Source organism: Labrus bergylta, chromosome 4, assembly GCF_963930695.1.
Source record: "Labrus bergylta chromosome 4, fLabBer1.1, whole genome shotgun sequence".
NCBI classification, from domain to species: domain Eukaryota; kingdom Metazoa; phylum Chordata; class Actinopteri; order Labriformes; family Labridae; genus Labrus; species Labrus bergylta.
The window spans coordinates 22,153,700-22,167,349 of NC_089198.1; the positions used below are offsets into that span (position 1 = coordinate 22,153,700).

A 13,650-nucleotide genomic window follows, 5' to 3' on the forward strand; every position below is an offset into this window, starting at 1 on the left:
TCTGAGGAGAGGGAGAAGTCGTACAGCACCCAGGTCCTTCCTCTCCTCCCTGACTTAACACATGACTTACAATCTCGTGTCACTTCCAAGGAATGATAATGAAATTGGATGATGGAGCGGGGGGGAAAAGACAGCCGAGTTTAAAGGAACAAGGGAATCTGAAGAGGGACTGTTGTTTAACTCTAGTCTCATCGTCTTGTCATGGGAGGATTCGGGATCACTGGGAGGGGAGTCTCTGATTGCAGCCCTCCAGTAGACATCGTACATCGCTGGAGGAGCAGAACTTGTGTTTCTTCACAAATGAAACCGCACTCAGAGAAATGTCATATTTAAGCTTTGGCTAATACTGTGCATCCATCAGTTAATGAATCTTGCTAATTAATCCAGCCTAGCAGCATTGTCAGTGGCTCAGTTCCTTCTCTCATGGAAAAAGCTACTGTATCTGAAGCCAACGCAAAGGGGAAAGGAGCGTTAGCTATCAAGTTTGTGGCCTCTGCTAGAACCCAGACATTTCTCATGGGGGGGGGGGGGGCGGTGACAGGTTTTAAAGTGACCAAGACAGTGACTCTTATTTGGGAAAGAGGATGTAGTAAAACCAAGTCTCCTCATTGCTCAAGGGGTGGGCAGCAGTTGAGGGTCATTGAGAACACTGCACAGCCAGCCCACTTGCCCTCCCCATCAGCACCTCATGAAATATCTAGACTTTGCTCCATATTTTAATGGGGTGAGGGAGAGGGATGCGCAGGATGGAGGCTGTGTGAGCGTGTGCGATGGTGGAGGGGGAGTCCCCTGGAGAGTTTGAGGAGAATGGTGGTCTATGCATCTCAGCGCTTATTTATTCTTATTTTTGTGTGTGTGAGAAATAAAGAGAAAGAAAGAGAGAAAGATGATTCTCCTTTGGAATCTGGATTCTGGGGCACACAGGCCCAGGAGTCAGTCAATCTGGTCGGTCTGAGGGGGGCAGCTGGGCGGGGGGTCCTGAGAGGGCTGATTAGACGGATGCTCTCCCATCATCCATCTCGACAGGCTGGCGAAAATTGGCTAGCCCCTCGCAGGGTAGAGTTCACGGGGGGAGGCGGTGGGGGAGGATGTGAAGCGGTGCACTGGATACCTGTCACAGCCTTTGGTCTGTTTCAGGATCTCAGCAGCAAATTAATAAAATATCGTTCCTGCTTCCCTTTACCTGCCGTGGCAGCTCTCCCTCTCTGCAGCTCCTTCTCCCAGCTTGCACTGGCCCTTTGACCCCTCCGACTACTGTGAGAGATGAGGAGCCCAGGCAGCCTGCGAGTGGGCCAGAGTGTCAGGGAGAAAGAGGGAGAAACTCCAAACTCAAGACCAGGCAGCGAGAGGAAGAGGGAGAGAAAGATTCCACTTCTCTCACTGCTGGAAGACAGATTCACTTCAGACAGACTGACAAACGACTGCCCTGTGTCAGTGAGACATTTTGAAGTGTGATGCATCGGAAATGGCAACCGCAAACAAAAAACAAGTGAGACTCAGACCTGTACTCTTTGTTGAGGGCTTTAAGAAAAGAGTGAGAAATGCTAAGCTTATAAAAAGCACTATCACATTGCAGATTTGTAGCTTAAAATTAACTTAAACTCAAGGATTTCTTAAGTTTTATCAAAGTCAAAATTAAACCTTGACATTATGGAGTCGTCTGCCAAAAAGTGCGCTTGCATGCATCTATCTATGTACTCCATATGTATGTCAGCATGCACTCACTGGGGACCACCTTTAGAGCATGGCAGAGGATGAGCATAACGATTGCCTTATCTCCCATGCTTATCTCTGCTCCTCTTTCACAACCCCCCGTTTCACCACAAAGTACCACAGGTCTTTCATGTTCTACTTTTGTCTCTTCACACAGAGCGTAAAACAATATAATCACGCATGAAACACAACCTCCGGGGGTCGGGATCACTTCATTCCCCAAAATGTCAAACACAAAAGTAGGGAAACATCCCCCGGTTGTTTGAGATTGTTTACAGACACCTGCAACAACAGTACCTATACAGCAAACACTGGTACCAATGAGAGATGTGATAAACAGAGAGCCTTGACATGAATGAAAAGACTCAGTTTGGTGGAGCACAAGGCTAGTTAAATTACCTTCTCTGTGGTGGAATTGCATGCTAGTAGATCAGGAGTTCTTTTATTCATGGCTGTGCTGCTCAAATGACCAGCAGATAATGATCACATTCACCTTCCTCCTGGCAGACCCACACCTCTGTGTTTACAACCTGAATCTCAATATGAAAATCGTAGCCGATCAATGGGCGGCACAGCCCTGGATACTTCCTCTGGCTACCTGCTAATACATAGCGCTGCTAATCCAACTTTCAGTAACACGTACTTGAAAGATGTGGTCTGAAGCGTTTGGTTTTCCCCTGCACTGTAAGGCAGGTTAACAACAATTTCAGTGATTGGATTGAACACGGTGGATAAAGGCAACTCATATTTTAATGATTTTGTTTCAAAAGCAAAGAGAAAGAGATCTGGATATGAGAAGTGTGCCATGTGAATGGTAGAGAATCCCCCAAACAAAACAGAGCTGCTTGAAAACACCACCACACTGAAATAATATAATAAGGGCTGTTTCATTTTTTCAAGTTCTCCAAGGAGCAGGGGAAAAGATTGCTGAAAAATAGATTATCTCTCTAACATTGCAAGTTCATAAGTCCAACTACTAACTTTGTTGAAGGGCAGATATGGTCTCCCAGAGGACAAAGCTCATATTTAGCCATGAGGCCTCCTCTGTGATTAGGAGGGGAGATGCAGGCATATTGACTCAACTGTGTTTTTGCCTCTGCACTGTATGTAATTACCTCTTCAAAAACGAGCATTCCACTAATCCTCTAATTCCAGATATTTTAGTGCTCCGCTGGTCTAATGAGCAAATCAAATCATATCTGCACATCACAAATGAGTTTTGGAAACGGACTGAAATAATTCCTTCTGAGTCTCTGGTCCCAGTCGGGATCGAGGGGACAGCCGGAGAGCGGCAAACGCTGTTTAGTGTTTGTTAAGCTGTCATGTGTGATTAGCGGTCACACTTTCCGCTGGTGGACACTTTTGCTTCCACCAGCCCGAGGCTCACCTGTAACTCTGTCTGGAAGAAGAACTTCTGCGGGCACTGCGAGCAGTCGTAGATCTTGTCCTCCTGGCCGTGGGCAGAGAAGATGTGCTGCTGGAGCTTATTGGCTTGGACAAACACTGCTCACACAAGGGGAGAGGGGACACAAGGACAGAAAGAGATGACATTAATAAAAGTAGTGCAGAGTTTAAAAGGCTTTTCAAGTGAGGTGCATATTCAGTTGGAAGAAATTCCACAGTAAGATGCCCTGTATTTTTTGCCTCACATTGTTGACTGTAGTAAATTAGAGTAGGGCCTTGTTGCCTACAATAAAGGAACAAAGGCAGCGCTGTAATTGCATCTGCCAGAATAAAAAAATAAAGACAGACTATGTCAAATGGCAAGGAAAATTACTTAATTACAAACAAATTAATGCACTATCAACAGTAGCAGAAAACATTGTGATGAGAAATACAATTGAAAAAAAAAAGAAAAGAAGAACAATCTAGATGTTAGCCGTGAAACTAGAGTGGTCATATTCATGGCACCAGAGCTAGTGAATGCATAATGTTTTGGGGATAATGATGCTCTTTATTTAGCACTTCTGTGGGGACAACAAGTCGGAAAATAAACAACCACAAAAAAATTGGCATGGCTTCAAGTGCAAAACATGGCCTCCATTAGTCTACATAGCTAATTATATTGACAATATAAATATTCATGGTGTTGCACTACTTACTCATGCAGACTCAAACTGCATTCACCATCATATAAACACACTCAACTTGCTGCCATTTACTCCATATACCGTATGTTTGTGCTTTAATTAAGCCATAGTCCACGCTGGAATGCTAAGGGGGATGCAATCGTGCGAGTCTTGGGTGTATGTGTCTTCAATACGTGTGTGTGTGCATTCTCCAAGGAGCACTTCAAACATGCCGTTTGTTATCCCAGACCCTTGTGCTTTAAAGGATGGCTGTCTAATCTCAAAGGTCTGGATGCTCTGGAAAAGTTAGCATGTGGGGGCTTCATTTGAATTTCTTACAGCTCAAAATAACTTTTCTTCTAATGCATGCACCGCGGGGCCACAAGGAGAGAGAGAGGGGGGACAAAAACACAGCCACAAAAGGTGAGGTGTCTTTCGGAGATGGCTTTGGGGTCGCTGCTGCCCCGTGGCGGGGCTCTGCAACATTACCGCGTCCCAATTTGGGCTCACCTGGGAGAGCGGTTATTAATTATTGAGCTGTGTTCACTTGAGACACACTCAGCTTCATTGAATGTCACACTCCTGACCTGGGAAATAAAAGTTTGGATTCAAAGCAGACACAGTGCGGCGATGCTTCCAGACTGCTAATGCCTAGGTGACAGCTGTCTCTGGAACATGGCAGCGTGTTAACCAGAAATGAACAAACCTCGGCTAATGAACAAACAACAACTCCATGGTCCATTTCTGAGACTAATGACCACGACAATATGAAGACAAACATGACTGCAGATAGATGGCTGCATTTTACAGTCTGTTACAAAACATTTACGCTCAAGGTCAGGGCCTGGGCAATCATGCACAATTGAGCTCCTGTTTTGCTCCAAAAGATGACAATTTTCTTTGTGGGGAACACAAGCTCGGGTAGAAAAATATGTGCTGATAAACAATAGCCTTTTCCTTTAGCTGTGTTTTGTCTGCATATACTGTACAGAAGCAGGTCACAGCAGCTGCAGGAAGCCTTCATTATGTCTTTGGCTAGAGGAGGAAAAAGTCAATACAGCAAAAATAAAAATGGATTTGAGACTTGGGGGGGCTTCAAATACTGTACAATAGGGCCAACCACAACTGAGATGTCAAGTTAGTTGTTTCTCACTGTGTACATGGATATCTGGACCATTTCCAGTAAGAGAAGCATAAAATCAGTTATGCGTTTATCATTTATGGCTCTACTTTCATTCATAGGAAAAGGCCAATGACTGTTGATTCAAAGTGCCAGTCTTAAATGCACACCATTATCTCCTGTAACAACAAGAAACTGTTAAAATATAGAAGAGGCAAAGACATAAATAAAAGATGTCCACCTTCTTTAAGCTAATTTATCAAAGCATTTCTTCAACATTTTAAAGCACTTGGGTTGTATCTACGATGACAAAGACTAGATGGCTGGACCGTGTCTGCTTTCAATAAAGTCTTACAATTTGAGAAATGTGTACTTATTTAAGACTTTCTTTGTCTAAATCATCATAATTCAAATTAGCATGCATCATGTCATAAAGGGACAAGCTGAAGCTGGCAATGAGGAGGGTTGTATTGGTATTTGGCAGCTTGAGTCATATATGAAATATGCAATTGCAATGCCCATTCAGAGGCATGTCTTTCTGGAGGGTTAAAATGAGGACAGGGAGAATCAGGGAAGAAATAATCCAAAACCACATCCAAACAGGATCAGTGGCTGGCCATTGTGTCTCTCCCTGCTGAGAGGGAAAGAGAATCAGGGAGGGGGAGAAAGAGAGAGAGAGAGAACTTAGTGGAGTTTGTTGGCTGTGGAGCCGGCGCAGAGCAGAGCTGAACAGAGCGCTGAGCCGGGTTGGGCGTCAGGGGTGTCAGGGCTGAGGGGGCTGAGGGGCCAAGGTCTCCTCGCTGTGGGGGATATTAAGCCCTCTGATTAGATCTCAGGGGCCGCCCATGGCAGACGTCTCCTTTACTACAGGCCCCAGCTCATCTTTATTTTGGCAGGGTGGTGCTCTCTGCAGGCTGCACTGCACCAATACTAAGCTGTTTGTGCAGGGAAAGAAAAAAAAGTTTATCCCCCCCCACTTTCTCCTTTTCATTTATTTATTCGTCTAGCCTAACATGTGTTTGATTCTGCTTAATCCAAGAGTCCACAATGCAGAGGCTGATCCAAGAGTTCTGAGGCTACACAAACAAGTCAGCTGTGTAAAGTTGATAACTATTAATTTTGAGTTAAAGCTAAGCCGTTGTCGTTTTTCTCCCAAGTAGGATGTCATAATTGTAACATCACGCACAAGCAGAACGTGGGCAGCAACTAAACAAAAAGCCAATTAAACTACAGGTTTAGTCAGACTCGGGTGAATTTGAAAGCAGAGCATCCTGCAGTTTTTCAAGTTTGCACTTCATGCTGTGACATAAGTAAGAAAAGGAAAAAAAGGTGTATACACACATACACACACATGCACAACTTTCATCAGGCACACTTTCTTCTGTTTTGTTTGTCTTAAGCACATATTCCCAATCACAATTTCCACACCAGCCCTCACTACAGCTCCTAAGGGTGCAGGCAGACACTTCTAGCTGCAGGCTCCCCCACTTCTGAAACCTGTCAAATCTGTCCTGGGAGAGTCAGCCTCTCTCTCATCATCCAGGGGCTTATGGACCTCTCTCCATTTACCCTCCCTCTCCAACACACTTCTCTTTTCCTCATTCTCTTCTCCGCTTTCATCTCACATCCAAACTTGCCAGTTGCAACCTTCTCAGCTTCCTCCAAGTTTTGTCTCCTTTTCTCCTCTATTTTGTCTCCCCTCATCTGCCGTCTACACAACTTACTTTTCCCCATACTTTCCTGCGGTCTGTTTTTTTTTTTTTTTTTCGTGGTACGATTTGTCCTCTTCCTGTTCCCTTCGGAGTGGATTGAGGATAATCAGGTACGTCAAAGAATGACTCTCTGCCTCCCAAGGAGTTTTGGGTGACTGGGGGTTGGATCAAACTGAAACATGGGCATTGAGTGGGGATGATTTTTAACCTTGTTTATTGAGTGAACTCATTGAACAAGCTGATATTACTGAATCTGACTAGTTCAGTCTGAGTTTTACATTAACATTCATACTATTATATCTGTATAAGGGAGTTTTTTGAAACATGCAAGCTGTGATTCATCAACAGCTGCCCATTTAAATACAGTAAATCGGTGAAATTACCAAATGGTAACTGAGAACCTCGTACCAAACTCTAGTAAATAGGCCTTCAAACAGAACCTTACGAGAACCTAAATGCATGCTTACATGAATTGTTAAGTCCTTTTCGACTTAAGCATAATGGTAAAGGTTGAGAAAAATATTTATTTATTTCCCTATTTCAATTAAAAAAAACTTTTTCGTTTAAATACTTCAAGTCACTATTGACGCCTTAACTATTCAAATGAGCATGTTTTTGTAGTTTCTCGATTTAGCCATAAAAAGTGAATCATGTAAAAATGAAGATATTGTAAATAAAATACTGCCATTGAACATTTTTCCTAATGCGGTCAGTGTGTTATCTTTCCAGTGGTCTAACATTTTCTTTAAACTCTATTTGCTTTTGCTAAATTGTAGTAAATAAACTACTAAGTTATTTCCATTATATTATGAAGAACTTCTTTTTCAAACATTTTGTCCTTCTTCTATTTCTACCTGAACTTCAGGAAAATAAATGAAAAAATCTTCCATGCAATTTTTCTTAAATAAAATAAACATCTGTATAAGAATATATAATAAATAAGTTTATGGGAGGCTGTAAAAGTACAAGGCCTTTTCTCTATTTTATGCCAGCCTCAACTTGAAGAAATATATTCAAGGGCAGCTGTCGGCCAAACGCTCAGTTCCTCCTTTTCCTTCAGTCTGCCTGTCCCCTGCATCCCCAACAGAGGGAGGCCTTTCAGTCTATCGAAACTCTCCACAGCCTGCCTTCCCCACCACCACCACCACCATAGGCCTTCGCCCATCTGTCTGTCTGCTCTGCGACCACTGTCCTGAGGGTGCACTCTGCCTCCTCCCTCTCCCCTCCCAGCATCTCTCTCTCTCATGCACTGTGATCGATATGGACGCGGAGGGAGAGGAGGGACCTGTCTGTCAAAGCTGGCGGTGGAAAATGAAGGCTCAGATGAAGGAGGCATGCTCTGTATATTAAATGCCCAGACCCCTGTGAGGTGCGGAGGGGGGATTCGGAGTGGGGATATATCAATAGGCTTCTGCTAAAAGAGAGATAAGGCCAAAACAGCAATGAGAGGTAGAGTAGGGAGGAGGGAGAGGAGAAGTAGAGAGAAGGAAATGAATAAGGAGCTGCAGTGGATGTAAAGGTAAAAACTGTTTAGGACATTTAAGCAAAATATGAAACCTGAGCTAATGATACTAGTTAATGCCATGACTGGAGGAGAAAAGATTCTGTTTGTTTTGGGTGATGGTTGAGTAAGCAGGGTTTCAGGAAGCGAAAAAGAGGGAAATGAGCTGAGGACCCAAAAAGTGTGAGGAAGAGTAAAGAGCTGAGAAGGGAGAAAGAGTGAAGAGCTGAAGTTAACGACTTTGCAGATTTCATTATAGAGATAGTTAACCCTGTTGACACTGAAGGAGGGCGCTATCCTCTCAGGAGGAGTCTGGTCCTTCCACCTCCACGCACAGAGACAGATGAGATCATTACAGCTATCAGCACCACTGCCATCCACAATTAGCACATCTCCTTTTCTTTCCCCCACTCCTCCATCCCCCCTTCTCCCCTCAGCTCACACCGTCTTCCCCCCTGCTCTCTTTCTGTTCCCCCCACTCTCACCTCGTGACACTTCTCTGGCCTTGATTTAGAGGCAATTTGACTAAATAAAAAAGCCACATGCAGCAAACTGCTCTCAGCTTTAGCCGACCTGCTTGCTTGACCTTTCCCAACTCATTTAGAACCCATTCGGCTTTTCAAATTAGAAAAAAAAGAGAATGAGGAAATGCAAAGCTTTGCATATTGAGAAATGTCACTGAAATGTAAGGATAAAAAAATCAACCCTTTGCAGCCTTTAAAGAGAGTGTTGGGTCAGAAAATCCATGATACACAAACATATGCACACAGTACACACCTGTAAAGCAGACAGGGCACTTGAAGGTTCCTCCCATGCCCTCAAAGCTGTGCTCGATCAGGTGGCATTGAAGCTTCGCTGGCGAGTCGAATGACTGACTACAGAGCTTGCATTCATGGTTCAGTCCTTCCTCTGCAGCGAAGAAAAAACAAAAAAACACAAAAAAGATCATGAGAAGAAAAACAAGCAGAGCAAGAATGTCACAGGACTGTTTCTTATTATTTTTTTTCCTGAATGTGATTGTCATGACTCGAACAAGAACTAATGTAAGGTGTGATCTGCTCACATCAGGCATAAATTAGATGACCAGCCAGGTACCTAATCGCTCAGACGAGGTTTTGCCCTTTGAACATGGTGAGCGTCACCTTTTTGATTAGCTTAGATGCAAAAATAAAAAAAAAATTGGCATATGCAAATTCAAATGTATTTGAATGATGTCTTAACTAAGGAAACAGCCATTTTTATGCAGAGGGTGAATCAAAATATATCAAGAAAATCAAAGAGTCACATTCAGATAATGCAGAGGATCATTATTATTACTGCAAAAACAAAAACAAAAACAAAAAAATCAGAAAATAGCTTTGGGTCTTTCATTTAATGGCACCAAATCATCTTGATCACTTCTTTGGAGTGCTTATTACTACATTTCAAGGATTACAAAACAACTCTCTGTTACAGAATGTCACCAATTTTTATACAGCGCACTACAGATTCCCCGCCTGTCCGTGCAGCATTAGAATTCCCTAAAGGTCTAATGTTAGGCTACCTCAGTCAAGGCCACTGATAGTTCAAATAAATGTTGTTTAGACTGTGAACCTGCACACTCATTTGCAGCTCGACAATCTGCTGAGTCAGACTTCCAGAGAGCTGCCCATCTCCTTTGGTCAATAAAAGGCCTGTTCACTCTGCCATGCACGGGGCTGGACAAGTGCTCTATCAAGCTCCTGCCAACACTGACACTAGGCCAGCTTCTAAAAGTGGGGTGGGGTGGATGGATACGCTGGGGACTCATCTAGAGGTTTATCCCTGGGTCTCTACAGCCCAGTGCCCACCGCTTAGACCCCGGGTAAGAGAAGCAGGAATACACAATGCAGCTAAAGCTAGCTGGCCATGACTGGCTCCAGCTCTCCAGGATGTGGGCAGAGGGTTAATAGAGGATACTTTGGGCGGATCTAGTAAAACATGTCCGCTGCAAGTACTTCTACAGTATATAAAATGTTAACCAGTAATGGACAAGACATGTCTGGTTTTATGAATGACATTTGTTTACCATGAAGTTGACTTGTTCTAAATGTTTGAGTTGTTTTGACCACTAAAAGCTCACCTGAATCAGCTTTGAACTGTTCGATTAGTGGTGGGTTAGGTTATCACATAAGTAACTGCTTTGTATCTGCTTTAATCGTTTCTTTATCAAATATTATACTAAAATAACATATCCATTTTAATGTATTGTAACCATTTATGTCTGCCACTCATTTTCTTATTTGTGTACAATTGAACTGAAAGCTAATCTTATGAAGCCCCCCCCCAAAAAAAAAAGAAAAACTAGTGTGTAACAAAAATAATGTTAAAAAAGGTTTGCCGTTCAAAAACTACGATACACTTGTATTTTTAAACTGCATGGTGTTAGCCTGATGGATCTTAAGTGGAGGTGTAGTAGTATATGTTTCTGCACTAGACTGATCTGACTAATACTGACAACAGCAACCCAATGACCCATGAAATTTTCAGGAGGAGTCAGGGATGGAAACATCTCCTGAACTGCCAAAAGACACAGTGGGAGTGTATACATATAAAACTTAAACTGGAACATATAACCACATGTTCTTTAACAGTCTTTCCTCAATAACATAAACATATGGCACAGTAGCATATAACATAAAGAGGTGTCTGCAGCCCAAAACAAAAACATCAGCACACTGTTCTGTCTAGTTAAAAGGTAAAGCAGTTCATGGAAGCTAAAATGGGAATGAGCTATTGGTGGCTCCTGCATTAATGCATTTGACAAATGAGACATTCTGCAGCCTACATGTGCGTCTCGGTGTAGCAGCAGGCATTAGGAAAGGAGGAGTGGGGGGGAGGGGGTGTGTGTTGGCACAAGCGCATCCATGCAGCCGGCAGGAGGATCACTGCCCTCTTTGATCAGCGATCAGTTTGCTTGTGTGTGTGACGGTGTACACTGAGGTCAAGCTTGCTGCAGGGTTCACAGATCTCTTCTTCTGCCATATGTGCAGCCCTCATTTGACCCCAGAGCACAACGCTGTCCCTTTGGAGACCTGGCATGCTTCATTATGCAGATAACTCTGCACCTGCCTGCCTGACCTTGTGTGCGTGCATGTGTGTGTTTGTGTCTGTGAGCAGGTGCATCAAGAGAAAAAATAGCAGAGCCATTTCAATACATTATGCTTCAAATATGGAGAATAAGTAAGTTATTATTCTGTTTAAAATGACAAAAACATCAGGAAATACAGTTGAATATTTGTATGTCTGTTTGAAAATACATTCTCCAATCCTGATGTGGCCTGAGGCTAACGTATTCCTTTTGATAAATTGATTACTTATAGTTTTTTTTTTTAAATGACAAAGATATAGATATATTAAACTGATTGTCAGAGCTATGATGTTTGGCTGAGAGTGCGTCATGGGTTAACATGCTATGTTAGTGTCTGTAATGCAGTCTGTCTAGAGCTGGGTTTGTACTCAATGTAACAGGGGTTGAATCAGGCTGGCAGCCTGTTTCTTAGTGAGAGCCAAGGGAGGAAGTCAGCTCGCTCGCCCCTATAGCTCCCTCATTGGGCTGAGGTCACTTCCTGTCATTCCCCGAGCCCTTCTCCAGGGCTGCCCAATCAGCACGGCCCTGTGTGAGCCCCCACCCACCTCTCTATGCACTGAGCAGACTCTGGATATAGTTACAGGGCCACAGGGGACTGTCGGTTCTCTCTAGTTCTCTCTCTCTCTCCCTCCTACGACTCTGAGTTTCTGAGTCTCCCGAGTGTTCGCCGCTGCCACCACCCTGTCCCTCTGCACTCCTAAGAAAATCCTTTAGATGAGAACTGCTCCTGTGCCTGCTCCCCTCTAAGCATCCCTGACACCAGCAAAGTAAGCCCATCTGCATATCCACAGGGCCTTGCGTTCCTGTGGCTCATGGTTTATGTATTTCACAGCTCCTTAAAACACAAACGCCTAATATCTCTCCCATGTGGAGGACAGGAGAGGTGGAGGGAGAGAGGAAAAACTACTCTCAAAAAGAGTGGTCTTTATTTCTTTGTGCTGTTTTTTTTTTTTTTTTTTTCTGGGCTGAAGTTCATGTGTTGTTGAAGGTTGTTTGGGACACTGGGGCTTGCAGGTCTGGCTTGCTTAGCTTTGTGAACTCTTTATGTTACTTTTAAAAGGCTGCAGCGTATTGAATTGGGTATACTGTATTTAGGGCAGTGCTACAGTAAAGGTGTCTACGAATTTTAAAGAGATGTCTTAAGTTTGCTCAAATGCACTGACAGTGAGTGAAAGACTGGAACTAAAGTAACTAAAGGCAGTCTAAGTTTCTTATAAGAGAGTGTAAAGTATAACACAGGGCATTTCTTAATTAAAAACTCGCCCTCTCCTTACTCCAGCAACACCCCCCACATTCCCCCACCACTGCCCCTTACTACATTTAAACAATTCGACAGAGGAGCTGTTTGAATTGAAGTGGAGATCAGGATCACTTTAAGCATTTGGCTTTGAAAGAGAAAAATCTGATACTTAGATTTACACTCATCTCTGGGGGCAAAGTGAATGGTTCTCTGAAGCTCACTCTTACAGGGACCCATGCTGCTCATGTCGCCAAAGCAGCACACTCGAAACAAATGTTATTAAGGACATCAATCAAAGCACTTCTTCTGCTGAAAGTAACACGTAAACAAGTGGGAGAACAAATTGAGAATATTTAGTAGGCAGGGATGGGTTGTTTTGGGAAAGCTTCATAGAACACTGTAATGAAAGCTCGTCCAGTCAAACTAGCGGGTCAGTGTTTGTAAAATGCCAAACATTGCAATAACATCAAAAATACCGGCAATCTTGTTTATGAGGAATTTCACCTTCTGCAAGAGTTAGCTTTTCCGTTCTACCATCTGTTTCCTTATATTCAGCCTGATGTTGGAGTTGTATGCTAATAAACTGAGAAGATTTGGTTTTTCAGTGGACTCGCTGCTGTATATACAACCCACTGTGGGATTGTGGATGGTAGCAGAGTAGACAGCTTCAGGCCTGTAAACAGTAGGTGGGTTTACTTCTCTCTTCTCTCCACGGGAACTATCCATTAACAGATAATGGGGGGAAAATCAGAGTGATTAAGGCCCAGGGAATTATGGGTGAATACAAATTGACTCCACCTCCGTGTGGTGTGCTCTCTTGAGGTAGAAGCAATGCTCATAAGGAACAAACTCATTTCAGAAGAACTACAACCATTAAGGGCTGGAGAATGCTGTATATGGGTGGGTGGGAAGGTGGTAGGTGGGAGCGCAAAGGGAAGGACTCCCCCTGGACCAAAGCTGATTGGAGAACTGGCGCCTGGGGGGAACACTGCTAATATCTATTTCCTGCCTCCACAGTTTGAGAAGGACAGAGAGAACAAAGTGAAAAATGTAAAAAAATTAAAGTATGATTTAATCACGGCACCTTTGAAACTCACCCCATTCTATCAAAGAGTTAATGTATTACACCGACAGTGATGGAAATGTGGTGCTCGCTAGTGCTCGCTAATAAAAACAAAGAGATTGG

At 43.4% G+C, this 13,650-nt stretch overlaps 1 protein-coding gene across 6 annotated transcripts in view; it reads right to left on the reverse strand.

Annotated features, from left to right (window-relative positions):
* LOC109985031 (zinc finger protein 521) overlaps positions 1-13,650 on the reverse strand; it is an 88,562-nt gene that overhangs the window by 8,885 nt on the left and 66,027 nt on the right. For all 6 annotated transcript variants that reach the window (XM_020635264.3, XM_020635256.3, XM_065954090.1 and 3 more), the window contains 2 exons: positions 8,893-9,024; positions 3,101-3,216 (listed from right to left, as the gene is read on the reverse strand). In XM_020635264.3, coding sequence (XP_020490920.1) covers positions 3,101-3,216; positions 8,893-9,024 — 248 coding nt within the window. The remainder of the gene's footprint in view (positions 1-3,100; positions 3,217-8,892; positions 9,025-13,650) is intronic.